Raw genomic sequence first — 19190 nt, forward strand, 5'->3', positions numbered from 1 at the left:
TTTCTCAAGATTATGATCATCTGCAAAACAGCTATTAGTGCCACAAGAGTATATGAAAAAGCAACAAACATACGACGAGATTATCTTGAAGCATGAGATGGAAATATGAACGGCAAAATAGCCAATAGTGCCACAAAAGTATACGAAAAAGCAACAGACATGTGACGAGATTATCTTAAAGCATGAGATGGAAATATGAATAGATGAGGATTTAAGACTTTAAGAACATGCAACATGAGTAGATGAAACATTTATTTTAAGAAACATGCAAAAACATTCAAAACTTAAGAAGAATGCAAAAACACTCAAAATCCTCCCCCTCAATAATTCTCTCCCTTTTTATCATGAATTATCAAAGGAAGCTCAATCAATTACAACAATAGCATAAACCACACAAGCAAAGACAATAGTACAACCTGAGATAAGTAAGCAACAAATAAATAGTGCATAGCAACATGCAAACCAACTAACGCCAATCTCCCTTAAGATCACAAATTTCTTTGCATAAGTACAATTCGGGTTGGATTTGTATCTAAATACTCATAACCTCCCTGGAAAAAAAGAGGGAATAAAATTATAACTGAAAAGAGTTTTGTCAAACAGGATAGCCAATTACAAAAACCTAACAACTTAGGTTTCAAACTAGATATCAAAATGAGACCATGGATCCAAAGTCTATACAATTGAGGCCTTTTGATAAGAAATTTCTGTTTTTTTGAAGGCAAAACTGCTAAGTTGCCTTACGATTGAGCCATCTTAATTATAGGCTTAGTGTAGTCATAACAGTTATTCTTTCCCTCCCCCAATCTTGAGGCCTTTATGTTGTTGAAATGGATAGTAAATTTCTATACTTGTCTTGTTTGATTTAGTTTTTTAAAATTATTTTTGATATTTTTCAAGCAAAAGCTAAGTTGGTAAAAAAAAAAAAAAAAAAAAAGATACTCATAATTTCCATATGATTTCTATTTTTTTGAATGGAAATCATTTTCAGAAAATTCAAAATTATTTTTTTAGTGTTTATATTTGTCAAAGTAATTTATATATTTTTTCATAAATATTTGAGAAAACGAATTTCCAAAACTAAACCTAACACCTTTTAAAAAATGAAATTGAGTTTTGCCCAAATAAGCTAGTTTTCTGTTAATTTTTATTTTTCACTGCAAAAAAAAAAAAATATTTTCTATCAAAACAAACAAATTGTTAGTTCCTAAACAAACTCTCCAATTTAAGAATGACTGGAAAATCTTCACTGGTCATGACCTATACAATTCATGAAATGAAAGAGAAACTGAGAAACTTTTCCTGGAAATGAATTGAGCAGAGAAAATTATGATAGTAACAACATAAAATTTTAAATACAAAGCCACAATCTTCTAACATGATAAGAAAGTACTCATTCTAAATTGAAAGGCTAAAATGTGAAGGCAAACATCAATACAACATAGGAATGTAAAATGAACCGTCACATTCCATTCAGTGAAATTTAACCAAAAAAAAGTTGTTCAAGTAAAATATTGCGCTAGCAAAAAGAGTTAGCGACACTGAGGATAGTTGGAGAATTCAGAGAGCACGAGCTTTGATGATGTCGAAGCTCATTTCGCTTGGATCGGTTGCCTGCAATTCGACTTGAATCCCATCTAGTTCTCTCTTGAATCTGTCTTTGGAGCTTGCATACAGCATTTTACTCCTTATTCTTGATGTGTCTGGTGCCCTAAATGACGCACAAAATAGGCACATTTACTGATGGTTAATTTGTGCCTTGGTTGTGTTTTTGTTTTCGTTTTGAGAAAACATAATATGGGAGTTTGGTTATATTTTTGTTTTTTTGGTGTGTTCATTTTTGTTTTTGTGTTTTCGAGAAAAAAAATGGAAAGTTTGAAACACTCATTGTTTTCATTTTTGTGCAGAAATAATTTTTGAAAATTAATGAACAACTTTTTGATGTTTCTACAAGATGGATAATTTTTTTTCTCAAAAATAGTTTTCAGAAACAGTTTGCCAAACAAGTTCTCGGACAAAATGAAACTAAGAAATAGAAAATAAAAACACAACCAAACAAGTACTTTTTTTTTTTTTTTTGGGAGCGGAAAACAATCCACTTTTTAGGAAACACTAGGTCTCATTTGGGAACAGGCTTTTTTAGTAATTTTTTGACTTTTTAGCTAAAATATAATGTAAAAAAAATTAGTATGTTTGGGATGACTTTTTGATTTTTTACGAAACGATGTGCAAAAAGTAAAAAGAAAATAGAATCTTTGACTTTTTGGTATAGGTTGTTGACTTTTTGGCTTTTCTAATAACTTTTTGACTAAAAAACGTCACTTGTCAAACGAAACCTAAGAGGTTATTTTCAAATTTTGAAAACTATTTTAGTATAAAAATGAAAAACTATGAATATTTTTGAATTTTTCCTTGTTTTTATTTCCAAAAACTCAAAAATTGAATACGAAAAAAAAAATACAAAAGCACAACCAAACACTCATATTGTGTTTTTTGAAAATGAAAACAAAAACACAACCAAGCATAAAAATGAAAACTATGGGTATGTTTCGAAACCTGTTTTCGCATAAAAGATGAAAACTGGGTATTTTGAACACTAAACTGTTTTTGCTTCCGTAAACCCAAAAACAAAAATCCCAAAAGCGAAAATACAACCAAACAGACAGGCATAAGGAATGAGTACAATCGTGGATCAAAAGTTTCAAGAATAGAAAGGAACACAGTTACCATGCAATGAAAAAGATCTTGCTTTTCTGGCAATTCTCATTGGTTGTGAAATCCAAATCAAACACAGCATATCTGCACTCATCTGCAGGCAAATTGTTGGTGAAATCTTCATAGGTTTCCTCAGGACTCCCCAATTTCTCTACCTTCACTTGTTGGATTGTTTCATCAATCTTAAACACTATGAATCTGTAGTTCCTCTTTGTCTTTAGCTCCAAGAACTTGAGCTTGCACTCATCATTCACAGCCATTCCCGATGCTGCATTCGCCTTTTGATAGACAAACAAGTTCAGAGCAAGAGAAATTTATGCATGAAAATTCACATTTCAAGTGTAAATCAAGAGAAATTCAATTCAATGCAATGGTACGAGTGCCACAACTTGGTGATCGGTGTCCAGCATAACCGTTGGCTTTGAAACCACTTGTCACGATACGAAGTCCCTTCAAGCCCACAAATCATGGCACCCTGCTAACGGTCTGCTGTAGCAGAGTAAGCTGAAAAGGCCCTTTCTATCTTATTAATAAAGCCTAAACGTTCTTATTGAAAACTAAAACGCTAAGGCAAAAAAAGGACCTCTTACTATAGATACGCTAGCACGCCTTATCTTATAGGTCTATAGACCGTCCCTTTTGATTTGACGCCATACATATTTCGGCTATAGAATAATGTTGGCCAAGTAACAAATTGAGTTGTGATAAACGCTTCACTATAGGGGCAGAGTCAAAATTCCAAAAGTAAAGGGCCAAAGTGAAGGAAAAAGGTTTTTGGAGGCAGGCACTAATGAAAAAAAAAAAAGTTGTGGCTTTTTAAGTATGGTGATGACCATCCCTCTCTTCATCATAATGCTTTAGCAAGCGTAGTTCACGAGTTTAAATCCCTTAATTCACTAGATCTCTTCAAGTAACCCCAAATTTTTTAAAAAATTAGGAATAGGGTTCTTGCTAGCCACCCTCTCCCTCCACCTTTGCGTCTAAGGAAGCGTGTTCAAATCCCATAAAGCACTAGACGCCTTGGGACCACTTCAAGACTTCTTAAAGTTTTCGAGGGGCATGATTCTTGGTGGCCACCCCCTCTATCGCCACCCCTATGTCTCACAAAGTTTTAATTCCATGAAGCTTTTAATCTCTTTGGGTTATTTACTACCCAGAGTTTGTTTTTCGAATGTGTGGAACAGAAAATTGCATAAACAGTAGATTAATTAGAGAATGCAAAATTACAAATAAATTTTGATTTTGTAGATTGTTCATGCATGTCAATGCCATGTGTGTTCTAGCAATAAAAAACAGCAAGATCTATATGAGATCAGAGAATTCACCATTTTCAATTTTTTGATTATAGTACATTCCATTTACTACAATATCAAAGAAACATGAACATTGCAAGTAAGAGCCTTAAAGCGTTACTCAAAAACATACCATAGTGCCCCCCCAAGTGAGAGATGAACCTTCCACAATGATGAGAAAACAAAAGGGGAGAGAGAGAGAGAGAGAGAGAGAGAGGTCTGAAACAGAGAGAGAGTAGAAGATCCTTGTTTTGGGGTAGGGCAAGAGAGGCACTGAAGAAATGTTCAAAGGATGAGAGAATTTTTAGGGAGTGAATACATATATTTATATATTAGAACGTGATGCGTATGCAAAAATGAAAGACAATAATAACCGTTATATGCATCAAATAAATAAATAAATGTAGATACAAGCTTTTTTTTTTTTTTTGGGTGGAAGAAATCAAAACTTAGGCAATTTTATAAGAGTATTTTTGGACATAAAAAATGTGAGGTTGTTTCGTCAAACAAATTATGTGCTTTATATAATTATATATTACAAAGATGATATTGGGGTAATTTGAGAAATTGCTAAAAAAGCAAATTTTTTGACTTTCTAATTTTTTACATAAAAAAAAATTACAAAAAAATCAATTTTTTAACACAAAAAAATAAAAAAAAACTAAAAATTAATTTTTTACCAAGTTTTCCAAACATGACATTATCTTTCTTTGAGGGGGTGAAGCTGATCATGTCCACCTTCCCTACCCTCCCTCTTCGCTCGCTCCCTTTTCTGCCTCTCGAACTCGGCCTCGATTTCTGTCTCTCCCCTTATCTCTCACTCGATTTCTGCCTCTCCCCCTCTCCCCCCTTCTCTCTCAATGGCTTCAAGTCGCAACCCTCCCACTCGCTGCCTTTCTCCGCTTCGTTATTTTGGTTTTGTTGGCTGGTTCTGAAGGCTAGGGTTTCCGATTGAGAACCGGGAAACTGCGATTGGCACCACCACCACCACAGCCACCGTCATCTCTCTGCTTGGAACCCCCATGGGAGCTCTCCGGTACCTCTCTCCCTCTCTCTCTCTCTCTCTTTCTCTCTAATTGTTGTTTTTTGGTGTAATTGAGATCTATAATGGTTTAAATCGATGTTTTTATTTATCATCATTTCTGTTTCTGGTATATATATGTGTTAAGCTTTATTTTGTGGTTCATGGTTTCTTGTTTGGTGGTTGCCTAATTAGAACTATGGCAGAAATTGCAAAGAAATTGTGAAATTGGGCATCGCAATTTCATCCTCTCTCTGTTTTTTTGTTTTGGTTGTGTCTATTCTTTGTAGCTGTGTCTATTCAAACCCCAAAACAGAGGTACTTCAGTTCTTCAGTTTTTTGCTTCCAGATTTGGTTCTATCTGTTAGATTTTTCTGGGTTTTGTTTTTACGCCTTGAATTTTTGGTCAACTGGTGATTATTGGGTTGAATTCCCACTCTCTGCTCTCGAACTCGGCTTGCAAGGTAATTTTTTTTCCTTCTTCCTTATTTTGGTATTTTATGTTTGTTGATTCACTCAGGTTATTTTAGGGTTTTGTTGGCTGATTCTGTTTTTGATTAAAATTTGTGGTTCATGGTTTTTCAGCATTGTTTGGTGGTTGCCTAATTAGAAATATGGCAGAAATTGCAAAGAAATTGTGAAATTGGGCATCGCAGTTTCTCCCACCTTTTTTTTTTTGGTGCCCTTCTGGCTGTGTCTGATCTTTGTGGCTGTGTCTGTTCAAACCCCAAAACAGAGGTACTTCAGTTCTTCAGTTTTTTGCTTCCATATTTGGTTCTGTCTGTTAGATATTTCTGGGTTTTGTTTTTACGCCTTGAATTTTTGGTGAACTGCTGATTATTGAGTTGAATTAAGGTGGGTTAATAGGGCCGGCTTACATCTGGGTTCAATTTGTAATGGAAAATTGTGATTTTGATTTTAAGTGGTTATGATGAATCGTTTATTTTACTTTTAGTTTGTATGGTGAATATATATTTTGATCAACTGGTGATTATTGGGTTGAATTAGGGTGAATTGAAATTAAAAATCTAGATGTTTGATATATTGGGCTAAATAGTAGGCTGGTTCTGTTTTTGATTAAATAGAATGATCATTTTTTTGTTTTGTCACAGGTTTCTAATTTGACAGAACCTTTCTGAAGAGTAGAAAAAAATTTCGACATTGTCGAGGAAGCATCATTGTATCAGTGAAGTTTCAGTTCGGTTCTTATCCGTGAGACAGTGAGTCTTCTATCTCAGTTTTTGGATTAATTTCTATTTCCTTTCTCTTCATAGATCAGTGTAGTGTGTGCCAACACCAATAAATAGAATCTATTTATTACTTCTTTTAATTAATTTCTTGATTGCATTCCAATAGACCAATTTTTATTTTTACAAAATTCAATTGAAATTTGATATGAATTGGTTTGTCTATATGGTTGCAACACCACCGCCACTGCTTATCATCGTCATTAGTCTACTGCCACCATTGAAGAGGAAGATCAACAAACAGCAAAAACCCAATTTAGCATCAACACCCACCCTCCCTTCGAACTCGCACTTGGAAGGTTCGATTTCTGCCTCTCAATGTGTTCATACACTCAATGTGTGTCAATTGAAATTTGATATGAACTGGTTTGTCTATATGGTTGCAACATATCATCTAGTATCTAAAATATCGGTACCCAATTTCTTGCTCACTGTAATGGTGTTGAGTAAAATTTGTGACAATTTACACATACATATTATCTTTATGAGTGTACGAACTGGTTTGAGGAAGATGGTTGTGGTTTCCAGTGTCAATGTTGTAAAAATAAAAAAGAAATGATCGGATTCATCGAAGGAAAATGTCAAGCATCTTTTATGGTTGTTTAAATTCGACTCAACCAAGAGATCATCAGTTACACATTGGGGAGAATCGGTGGTCGTCACAAATCTAAGAAGTGCGACTCTGCCATTTGGCATTATATTACACTACTCTGCCTTTTCCCAATTTAACGTCTCAGGTTCGTTTTATTTAATCTACTATATTGTGCCTTCTTTTATTTATTTTGAATCCTTCAATGGCTTAATCTCTGTTTTACCTGTTTTGTACATTGTAGGAGATAGTGGTTTATTTATTTTTTATTTTTTTAATTAAGGTGTGAATTGTTTTGTTAATGTAATGTAAATAGGAAGGAGGGTTTCTTAAGTCAGAGATTGTCATTTCTTTTTGGTAATGAGGGTATACTGAGTGACCCCAAGGGGTCAAATGCTTCATGTGTTCTGTTTTGTTGATGTCAAAATGTAATTATAGATAGAGAAAGAAGGTGAGAGTTTGTCAATGGATCACAATGTTTTATTGATTTTGCAATGAAAATTTGAGGAGAAACAGATTGTAATGATAGAAGAGATGATGTTTTACTGTTTGACAGTTTCAAAATAGAGAGAAAATGTTGGAGAGAGAGAGAGAGAGAGAGAGAGAGAGAGAGAGAGAGACAACTGTATTTATCTGTGACTCATGCAGGTTCATTGATTTTTGTAATATTCAAACTGTGAGAGAGACATAGTATAGAGATTGAATAGACAATCTCATAGAGAACAACTGAGAGGGGTTTTCTTTCATCGTAACTAACTTTGCTTCATATGTTCTGTTTTAAATCATATACGCAACCTCGGCTGTTGTTTTTGTTTGTGGTTGGGTTTATTCAGGTTGAATTTCCCTTGTTGCAATTCAAACGACGCTACTCCTCCTTCAGAGATAATCATCAGGTCCTCTCTCTCTATTTCTCTCTATGATATTTTATGGTTTTATCAATGTTTGATTGATTGAAAACCTAGGATTATTCTTTCATTTGTTGAATGTTGTGGCAGAGTATGTGTCTGATAGGGATAAAAGGCGTGAATTTGTATCTGGCTTCACCGGAAGTGCTGGTTAGTTAGCTCCATCCTAGAAAGCACGGATACGATATGATACAGATACAACAATACAACAAAACCTAAAAAAGTAGGAGACAGGTATGGTTAGGATACGTTTGTAAAAAATAAAAAATAAAAAAATTATTAGTAGTGAGTTACACACAAGTTCAAGAATGTTGAGAAACCGCATTAACTTTATAATGCAAGATACTAATCTTTAAGAATTAAGTACTAATTTAAGCCAGTAGCTAGTTTAGTTTTTAAATTTTCAATAGGTCTTGCAAATATTTTATTTCAATATCAAGTCTAATATGTTAATATTATAATATCAAAACAATCCACAACTTGACTCTATGCTTTTTCCTTTTGCATTAGTCAAAAATATTCTATGCAAGTTTAATTGCTTATTTATTTATTGATATTTAATTTTACTATTATTATATTATCTTATTAATCCTTACTTCTATGTAGTTATAGGGAACATGCATGATACAATGAAGATATGCCAATTTGATTAATTCTATTACTTTAGCTTACTATATTATTTTTATAAAGAACCTAAGCAAAGTATTGTAAAAATATTCTATTTATCCTCGCAATTATATTATATTACAATGTTATGTAAGAAATGATACAATTCTAATTTCATAAAAGGAGTAATACGTGACTTGGAGCATTTGATACTTCAAAATTAATTAAGAAGTATCCGATAATATGTGACTTGGAGCATCCGATACTTCAAAACTAAGTATCCGATATTTTAAAATTAATTAAGAAGTATCCGATAGGAATGGCAACGGGGCGGGGCGGGGCCGGGGATCGCACTCCCCGTCCCCGATCCCCGAAGCTACAAAACTCCCCGTCCCCGTCCCCGATCCCCGACGGGGAACCCATCACCCCCCCCACCCCCGCCCCCAACGGGGATCGGGTTTCCCCGACCCTGGAAAATCCCCGTAGCTCCCTCAACATCATTTTCATCAACATCATTTTCCTCAACAACATCATCAACGACAACATCATCAACCACAAAAAAAAAAAATAAAAAAAATAATAATATAGAGACAAACATATTACAAACACAGTGACAAATACACATACATGTATATACAAAAATGGTGGGATCTGATCTTCTCAGATTTGAGATGTGAGATGTAAAATCTGCGGTGGTGTGGTGGAGATGGGATCTACTCAGATCTGCCCAGATCTGTTGTGGTAGGAACCGAAGCCGGAGTACGAAGGTTTGGCAGTGGCACGGAGGAGGAGGAGGAGGAGGAGGAGGAGGAGGCGGCGACGGAGGAGGGTGTGCGCACTGCTGCGGAGGAGGAGATGACGCCATCGCCACTGGGGAGAGGAGATCGCACCGTCGCCACGCCACTGCAAACTCGCCACTGGAAAGAAGAGAGTGAGAGAAGATAAGTGAAGATAAGTGAGAGAAGATAAGTGAGTGAGAGAGAGTCTTGACCCAAACATATATCATATATAATATATAATATTTAATATTTAAATAGAGTGCTCCTGTGTTGTTTCAACCAAGCCAAGCTGTAAACATATATATATATATATATATATAATATAAATCGGGGCTAACGGGGCGGGGTACGGGGCCGGGGCCGGGCCGGGGCCGGGGAAGAAATGTGTATCACCGTCCCCGGCCCGAATGTCACCGGGGATTGAATTTCGAATACCATCCCCGTCCCCACGGGGATATTTTTCGGGGAAAAACCATTCTTATCGGGGACGGGGGGTCGGGTCCCCGTCGGGCCGGGTTCAAATTGCCATCCCTAGTATCCGATACTTTTAATAAGTATTTGATACATATTCGTAAGTATTCATGGAGTATCGGTATTCGATACGGATACGTTTTCCTATTTGAAGTATCAATGCTTCACAGGCTCCATTTTATTTCTTTTTATTGATTACTATGAGGTCAATAGATTATGTTTGTTTAATTGTTTATATAATTTTAGGCACCAGAATTTGGTGGTGTTGATCAAATTGAAATTTGGAAAATGTATTTTTTAATCTGAAATAATTCTCAAAGTGTGTACAAAAAGTCTTCAGTGTTGAATTTAATCAAGCTATTTGATATGTTTATTAGAAGGTAAGTTTGAAATTTATTTTCTATATATATTTTTTTTGTTTACGTGTTGGGTTGGTAGCAACATGGCGGTAATGGCAATGTGCTGGGTAGACTCAGTGGTGACAATTGTGGTGGTGGAAATGGTGGCAACGGTGACATGACGGTAGTGGTGATGTCAGTGACATTGGCATGGTATTTGAGGGGCAGCATGGTGACAATGTTGATGTGGTGGTGCTGATGGCGGTTGTGTGGCAGTATGGTAATGGTATGGTAGGTGATGGTGGTGGTAGGGGCGGCGGCAGCAATGTGGTGGCAGAAATGGTGGCAGTAGTGTAGAGTGACAATGGTGGTGATGATACACTTTAACGATAATATAAGCATAAAAATTAAAAATTCAGCATTCAACATCAAGTAAGAAATTTTTGGCTTAAAATTTAAGTTTTTTTTTTTTTTTTTTTAATAGGTTAAAATTTTAAGTGATGTGAATTATGGTTATCAAATAGACTTAATGTGTGGAATTGAGTTATTATTCAATTTGTTTATTAGATTATAACTGCATGTTAAATCCCAACCAAACAATAGCTTAAATTTATTATTATTTTTTTTTCGGTGAGAAAACGTACCTCAAACTTTATTTTTTTGGCGAGAAAACATACCTTGAACTCTAAGCTTGTTTGGTTTCGTTTTTCTGAAAACAGTTTTCAGAAAATTCTACTTTCTTATTTTCTGTATTTTTTTGTTTTTAATGAATTTTTTTAATATTTTAAGCAATTTTTTTAATTTTTAGATATACCTAACATAAATATACCTAAAAAGTAAAAAATTTGTGAAAAAAATCTTTTAAAAATTCACTAAATACCAAAAATACAAAAAAATATCATAATTCAGTACATTTTTTATATTTTTATGTATTTATTAATGTTTTAAAATATTTTTTTACAAATTTTTTACTTTTTAGATACATCTAAGTAAGGTGCATCCAAAAAACTAAAAAAAATGTTTAAAATTTTAAAAATATTCACTAAAAACAAAAAAATACGAAAAACAAAAAACGCAATTTTCAAAAAATTTAATCTAGAAAACTCAAACCAAACACACTGATTGTTCATTTGTGCAATACTTGAGGAATTTGCCTCTGTTAAAATGAGTCATTGGTTATCATTGGGAAGTTATAGTCTTAAATTTTAAAGGGATCTTTTGTTGAATGAATGAATGATGACGCCATGCTTTTGTTTTTGAGCGCTAGTCAGCCACATTATGGGTACATTGAAATGGTGCTTTTATGCTTTTTTCACCTTTTAGGGGAATCTTCCATTACTTTGGTATTGGAATGTTGTTTATATCTTTTGTTGTGTGAACAATGTAGGTTTATGCGCCTGCTTTTAGGGAAATCTTCTATTACCTTGGTACTGGATTATATCTTTTGCGTGCGATCAATGTAGGTTTTATGTGCCTCTCTATGGAGTTATCCTATGTGCCTGTTTGGTGCTGCTTAAAAGCTGCTTATTTCAGCTTTCAGCTAAATTTAAACTATTTTGATGTGTTTGGTTTAGCTTATAGCTTATAGTTTATAGCTTTTTGGAAGTCAGAAATCAGTTTATTCTTTGAGTGGGGCAGGAGATGCTTAATTTATAAGTCAGAAATCAGCTTATGTTCATAGTTATAAGCTATAAGCTGTTTAGGCATAAGCTATAAGTACTTTCCCACAGCTCTACCAAACAGGGCTTATATGTTTCCATCGTACAAAATGGCAGCCTTATTTTCTATGCAGCATATTGACATGTTAATGATTCAAACCTTTGATTAATCAATATTAGTTTTGTAAGGTTACTGAAGCTAAATTCCATTCAGGTTTGGCACTTATTACAAGGAATGAAGCATTGCTCTGGACCGATGAGAGGTACTTCTTGCAGGCAGCACTGGAGTTAAGTGACCAGTGGAAGCTCATGCGCATGGGAGGAGACCCAGTTGTGGATGTCTGGATGGTAGATGTGAGCCACCTTCCTTTCTAAATTTTTTTATACGGTTATTTACTGAGGTTAATAACTTTCTAAGCATTTGTTTTATTTTAGATCATGCTTCACCAAGTTAACATACTTCCAAATAATTATTTGAGATGTTTACAAACCAACGCTTTTTAATGTGTTTTAATGAATTTTCATTAATTGGGTTATGACTCCCATTCGAAGCTCAAACTTGAGCAACAATGGAGTTCAAATAGGAAGAGAGAGACGTAGAGGAAAAAGAGTGACAGAGCTCTCTACCCCCAAAAAAAAAACAAAAGCAAAAAAAAGTAGAAGAAATGAAAAAGTAGCTTTGGTTAAATAATTGCATAGGATTGTTTAAATAGTTGTTATTATATTAATAATTTATTTCTTTTATTGAAAAAATAAAAAATATTAAGTAGCTTTGGTTATTCAGATATATATTTATTGAGAAACCTAACATCATGCTATGAAGCACGGACACGGACACGGGACACGGCAATTTTCAAAAAAGGGGGACACGGACACGGCGAATTTTTTTTTTTTTAATATATATATTTGTATGTGTTATGTAAATTAACAAACACTAACATAGTAACCATTAATTCAATAAATATAAGAGAGGCAAAAGATTCAACATCCAACATCCAACATCTTGAAATAAATATAAGGGGAAAACATCCAACATCCAACAATATTTGTCACAAAAGCACTAAATAAGAGGCAAAGAAGAAGGAAAAAAAAAAGAAAAGAAAAGAAGTAGGCCTTTCAAAACTTCAAGTAGATCCAATTTCTTGCACGTCTTCATCATCATTAGCATCACCACCTTTTTCTTCATTTGCACCTCCATCATCGGTAAACAACACAACCTCCATCTCAGGTTCATCAAGTGATAGATTTGCAACCTCAAGCATCCCAACATCATCAAATGTATCAAATGTGTCGCCCGCAATATCCCATAACTTGGTCTCTCCTTCAAGGTATTGTGGGGTTCTCCTTGATAAAAGACGGAGGTTGCTATGAACAAAAACCAAGTTCTCTGCACGTTAGGGTGTCATCTTGTTTCTTTTCATTGAATGGATAAAAGAGTATATACTCCAATTCCTCTCAGCACATGATGAAGAAGAAGGTTGCACAAGTAGCCTTAAAACCAAACATTGAAGAGTGGGTGCAGATGCACCATGAACCCACCAACTATGAGGATCCATATCACATCTATCTCCAATGGAATCAATGTCAGCAAATGGCCCCTCTTTTGTTGAGAACTTAGCATACTCCAAATTTGCTTTAGTGCACTCCATTGGATCATCAAAGAACCTTTTCAAGCACTTTTTTCTCTAAAGACAAACCTCCTCATCCCTATGTGGGGGAATTCGGCTTGGATCCTCATGAAGCCACACATCACTATAATACCTAAAATGAAAAAAAAAATACTACTCATTATAAATGTGAAAGAATAATATTAAACTTAAATTAATAAAAATAGCAAATTGTGTTGTAATCACCTTGGATTCAATGAGTGTGCCAAGCAATGAAGTGGTGTGTTGTTCTTGTTCCACCGGTCTACAAGAATCTGATGTACTACATTATAGAATGTAGACTCGTCTTCTAGTCGCTTTCCTTCATGCTTATATATCACCATCTTCACTTTTTCTATCATTGTATCCCACATGTCATACACTAAGTGAAGAAAAGGTCTATCGGTGTCACATACTCTAATCATGTCATAAATAGGAGCAGTAAAGGAAAGTATGTAGTTGACTTGATTCCACCAAAAGTCATCTAACAACTTATCCTTCACAAACTTGGCCTTACCAATATCATCCCTATAACAACTCCATTTGTCACTGATTACCATTGTTTGGAGACCTTGCTTTATCAATTTGACCCTCTTAAGCATGACAATGGAAGAAGCAAAGCGTGTCTTGGCAACTGAAAGAAGTTTCAAACTCACAAACTCATTATACATTGCCAACCTCATGGAATGATTACAAATAAAATTCTTAATCATCATCACATCACCCACAATCTCACTAATCCAATTACACTCTTCAAATGCAACTGAATTATTTTCCACATTCTTGGCAGCACAAATATTCTTCAAGGCAAGATTGAGGGTGTGCACAACACAAGGAGTCCAAAAGATGTGAGGAAATTGTGCTTCAATTAGGTGCCCTGCCGCCTTGCAATTTGTGGCATTATCTGTAATGACTTGAACCACATTTTTAGGCGCAACCTCTATAATTACTTCCTTCATCAAGTTTGAAATAAAATACTTGTCTTTTGTTTCCCCTGAACAATCAACTACTTTAAGAAACATAGGCCCACCTCCCGTAACAGCCATAAAATTTATTAATGGCCTTCGTTGGGAATCACTCCATCCATCACTGACTATACTCACACCCTTCTCTCTCCATGTGCCTCGAATAGGGTCTAACAATCTATCAATGTTTGTCTTTTCTTTTTGAAGCAATGTAGTTCTCAACATATTATACCTAGGTGGTACATATTCTTGTATGTTATTTGCAGCAAAAGTAAATGCACTAACATAGTAAGGATTTCTTACTAAATGAAATGGCCAGCCTGCTGAATAAAACATTCTAGCTATCTCATTATTTAGTCGTTCTCGAGCCCCAATGTTAAATGCTTTCAGAACAGGGTTATCACTACTTCCACTCCCTATGGCAGTTGACCTCTTCCTTTTTGATCCATACATCTCCTCTGGTTCATTAAAACATAAACCTAATGATGCACTTGAACTAGGAGGAGGCAATGGGACTTTCTTCAACCTAGAGTTTTTCAATTTCAACTCTGCTTCTGCAATTACTCTCTCAAAATAAGCTTTATCCTTACTTGTTACTTTTGGACACACTTCAATCCCCTGATTTTTAATTTGCATCAAATGGGCTTTTACCCTAGTGTATGAACCTTTACGTGTAACCCGACAAAAATTACATTGAAAAGTATAATTTCCCCCTCTTGCACCAGATTTTTCTAATCTAGTCACATATTTCCACAATGGCTTATCATCTTCAGCATCAAAGGCAGATTGTGTGTTATTGGCAGAATTTGAACTAGACATTTTCCCTATAAATTAACATTAACATTAGAAGGATAAAAAATAAAAAATAAAAAATAAAAAAAAGAGTTTACATACTGTATATATGTATATATATAAACCTATAATTATTATTTTTTAAATACAATTTTATATATAGACACATAAAAGTCTTACAAAAAAAAAAAATTTTTTTTACGGTTTTTAATATATACTCATAAAAATCTTACAGTTTTAAATACAGTTTTTTTTACATATAATTAAACAAAAAAAAGGTCTTATATATGTAAATGTATAAACAAATAAAAATAAAAACAAAAATAAAAATAAAAAAGTCTGGTCGAACGTATAAAAAAAAAAAAGAAAAGAAAAAGAAAAAAGAAGACAGTTCAGTTCAGTCGAACCGAAGCAGAGCAGAGAGAGAGAAAGCGAAAGAGAAAGAGACAGGCGAGAGAGGGGCTTACCTTCGAAGACGACTAGATCGAAGGTCGAAGACGCTGGATCGACTGAAACAGAGACACAGACGACTGGATCGAAGGTCTACGATCGACTTCGGAGGACTTCGATCGACTTCGGAGGGCTGCGACTGAGAGAGAGAGCTTCGATCGACTTCAGAGGGCTTCGACTGAGAGAGAGGAGGGCTTCGACTTCGACTAGCAGGTCTGATTTTACTATTTTTTACCTCAGTTGTTCGATTAGGGCTTTGCCCGTTAGTTTTTTTTGTTTTTTTTTGTTTTTTTTTTAACTTGTTAAATATTATACTTTGACCCCAAATAAATATAGAAAATTTAAAAAAGAACCTCGCCGTGTCCCTTGGTGTGTCCAGATATGGACACGCGTGTCCCCGCCGTGTCCCTGCTGTGTCCCCTTCCAAAAAAATTATTAAATTAAAGGGACATACGTGTCCTCGGCGTGTCCCCGTGTCCCCGGCGTGTCCGCGTGTCGGACACTGCCACGGCACCATTTTTGGAGTGTCCATGCTTCATAGACATCATGAAAAAAAAAAAAAAAAATTGGTTCTATTAAATTTTTAGTAACAAATTAAATAAATTATATTTAATTACATTTTGTTTTCATTATTATTTACACCATGCCTTTAGGCACAAGGTACATACACTAGGGGAAGTTGTTATTTTATTTCTGTAGAGCTTGTGGTACAAGCAAAATTGTTACAAATTTTTTAAGAAGAAGAATATCTTTATCAAAAAATGCTACAGACTCCATAAATTTAAACATAATATGTATACATTACAATTATATTCTAATCCTAAGATTGTTTACACCGTGCCTTACGCTAGTTTATAGTATAAACCAGGATTATTTTTAAAAATGTATTAAAATGTATTAAGGATACATTTAATTTTAATGATCTAGATCAATCCTAAATATTGATATATCGATAGATGATTCTTGCCCAAACAATTCTCCCCCCTTCCCACCTACCCACGTCTCCTCCCCACCTTCCCTCTTTATCTCTCTCTTCCTCTCTGTTCTTCTTCTTGATCAGTTGAAATCTAATTTGGGTTGAAGTCATTGATCTGTTTTGTTGTGTTTTTTCAATATGGGTCATGATTTGTTAGCAATCACCTTGTGTCGCCGTCGTCGCCGTCGCCTCCAACGTCTTTGGCTCTTGGGTTTCGGTTCCATATGACAGACTAGGAGCTTGTGCAGTACTACCTCAAGCGTAAGGCCTCTGGGAAGCCATTCCACTTCGATGTCGTCTCGGAAATCGATGTCTACAAATCTGAGCCATTGGAGCTCTCCGGTACCTCTCTCCCTCCCTCCCTCCCTCTCTCTCTCTCTATATATATAGATATAATTTTAGTTGGATAAATTGTTGGTTGATTATGCTCTCCTTTCGCCATCCTCTTTCATCTCTCTCCTCTTGCGATGACCGCCATCGAGCATTGATCGTCTCACCGTCTAGGTTTTGCTTTAAAGTTAATGATTTTGGTGTAAACTATTTTAATTTGTAGTGGTTGGAGTGGTTGTGATTTCTGAAATGGGTTTGATAGGTTTTGATTTTTGAAATTTAAAATGGATTTGAGGGGTTTTAATGCGCATATATTCGCAGAAATCTACAGAAATTTGAAGTCGTTTCGCTCGAGACATTATCCCCGGGAACAAGTTTTCCAAGATCAACGCTTTCCGACTCATCCCGGAGAGTTTACTCTCTCTGTCTCTCTAGAAATTTATATAAATATATAAGTTTGTGAGTAGAGACCACCATCTACTCCTTACATCCAACAAATGGTATGCTCTCTCTCTGTCTCTCTTATTTTAATTTCTATGGTATCTATGAAAAGCCATGAAATTATTGTTGTATTTTTTTAATCAAAATCAGACCAAATTGAAACTGTATTTTTTGTATGTGTTGAAAAAATTAAACATGTTTGATTTCTGAAATGTGAAATGAGTTTCATTTTAAAATGTGTTTTGATTTTTGAAATTGGTTTAATTTTTAGAAATCTGAAATGGGTTCGATATCTGAAATTTGAAATTTGAAATGGGTTTGATTTTATCTTGATTCTATTGCATTTTAAACTCAACCCATTTGTTTGAATGTGATGTATATAGATATATATATATATATATATATATATATATATAAATGCTTCAAGTTTTTTATTTTTAATTTTAGTTGGATAAATTGTTGTTTGTTGGTGGAATTGAGGCCTTGTGGGTTTAAATTGATGTTTTTGTTTATCATCATTTCTATTTATGTATCTTGATGTGTTAAACTTTATTAATCTGGGTTTGAGTTGTTTGAAGTGTGATAAATTGCCAGTTTTGTTTGTGCATATCGGTTCCAATTTTGTCATTTCTGTTACATTTGTGTTTGTGTTCATAAAATTAATTCAAATACTTGGGGAGAAAGTTTGTAATCACTAGGTTTGTGCTTATTTATGTGAGAATATTTATTTTATCTTTCCAGTTCTATTTGTCCCTTTTTTGATGAATTTCTTGACCCACAACAACGGTGGAAACAACGTAGAGAATACCCTAAAAGCTCCATGGTCATCTTCTCCATTTATTCATCAGATCCAAAGCTCACAGACTTGTGGGACTAAAGGAGGGGTGGATTCAGCAAAGGTATTCTCAGCTTTTAAAATTTTATTTTTTATTTTTTATTTTTACATAGCCGTCTTGTTTGTTTTTTTTTGGACAAAGGATATTCACTCTCTTCAATTACATTGGTGGATGGATGTTGTTGTGGTCTTTGCTTTATTGTTTTACCTTTTTTTATGTTTCTGATATACTAGGTGTGGTGGATTTTATTTTATTTATTTTATTTTCTTTGTTTTTATTGGGTTGAATTTGTATTTATTTTTTACCATTAATTTTGTTTTCAAAAAATATTTAATGATCATGATTACTCCATTCAAGGTGGTTTTTTTTTTTTTCCAATTTCATGGTGTGTGTTCATTTGAGCAAACCAAATGGATAGTTGGGGTTATTTGATCTTTTATTTTTATTTTTTATTAGTTGTTGTTCATAGCATTTCAATGCACAATGTTAACTTATTAATATTCTTTAATATGATGCTTGGCTTTTATTGGGGATTAAATTGTTCAATTTGTTTTTAGTTTACGATTTTTTTTTTTTTTTATAAATTTAATAGTATCATCTCTGTCTTGAGGAAATAGTCTTTGTTTGAGAAGAGAGAGGAATGGGGGATATTAGTCGGTGTGAGAGAGAGACAGTTGAGAAGATTAATGTTTGTCTTTTGGGGGGAGATTGAGGTAATGGAGAAGAGGAGAGCGAGAGTTTGGGTGAGAAAATTGAGGAGAGATTGCAATTTGGGAGAAGTGCAACTTATCTTGAGAAGATTTTTTTATTAAAAATATCAGAAATACATGTTTCTAAAAAAGCACAACCGCACAACTTCACTTGTGATTGGTTTAGGCAAGAAAGAAAAAAATAAAAATATATGATTGGTTCACATCATTTTAAGAGTCATGAGGGGGTTTTGAGGGTTCCAAGCATTTTTGTAAAAATATAATATTGGGGATTGGGTTTAGATAAAGGTAATAGCTTTAGCTGTTTTAAGTTATCAATGCTCTGATAATAAAATATATTTTTTAAGTGTATATATATTTGCATATAATGGTTATAATGATTCATTATAGCTATAAAATAAAAAATATTTTTTTCTGTGGTGT

The 19190-nt window shown here is 34.3% G+C and overlaps 2 protein-coding genes across 12 annotated transcripts; one reads left to right on the forward strand and one right to left on the reverse strand.

The window, feature by feature from the left end:
- Positions 1 to 1327: 1327 nt before the first annotated feature.
- LOC114288372 (actin-depolymerizing factor 10) lies at positions 1328 to 4295 on the reverse strand. Its single transcript, XM_028231879.2, has 3 exons — positions 4141 to 4295; positions 2728 to 2993; positions 1328 to 1711 (listed from the first exon to the last, which is right to left on the reverse strand). The coding sequence occupies exons 1-3, from the start codon at positions 4141 to 4143 to the stop codon at positions 1561 to 1563; spliced, it is 420 nt and encodes a 139-aa protein (XP_028087680.1). The 5' UTR covers positions 4144 to 4295; the 3' UTR covers positions 1328 to 1560.
- Positions 4296 to 4723: 428 nt separating this feature from the next.
- Positions 4724 to 18413, forward strand: LOC114288340 (NAC domain-containing protein 78-like). Of its 11 annotated transcripts, none has more exons than XR_014362457.1 (12): positions 4724 to 5043; positions 5319 to 5492; positions 5614 to 5766; positions 6141 to 6248; positions 6483 to 6574; positions 6804 to 7012; positions 7698 to 7757; positions 7860 to 7919; positions 11836 to 11975; positions 16608 to 16792; positions 17963 to 18120; positions 18199 to 18413. XR_014362457.1 is itself a non-coding variant. In XM_082916823.1 (7 exons), exons 4-7 carry the CDS (start codon positions 11931 to 11933, stop codon positions 18280 to 18282), a joined length of 393 nt encoding a protein of 130 aa, XP_082772949.1. In that variant the 5' UTR covers positions 4738 to 5766; positions 6141 to 6248; positions 6483 to 7757; positions 11836 to 11930; the 3' UTR covers positions 18283 to 18413. The 11 variants fall into 11 exon arrangements, 1 of the variants encoding a protein (XP_082772949.1); XR_014362456.1 differs by lacking the exon at positions 7860 to 7919 and adding an exon at positions 14058 to 15687; XR_014362450.1 differs by lacking the exon at positions 7860 to 7919 and adding an exon at positions 17102 to 17280.
- The last annotated feature ends 777 nt before the right edge of the window (positions 18414 to 19190 follow it).

Source organism: Camellia sinensis, chromosome 2 (genome assembly GCF_055761805.1).
Source record: "Camellia sinensis isolate YWXY chromosome 2, ASM5576180v1, whole genome shotgun sequence".
Lineage (NCBI taxonomy): Eukaryota > Viridiplantae > Streptophyta > Magnoliopsida > Ericales > Theaceae > Camellia > Camellia sinensis.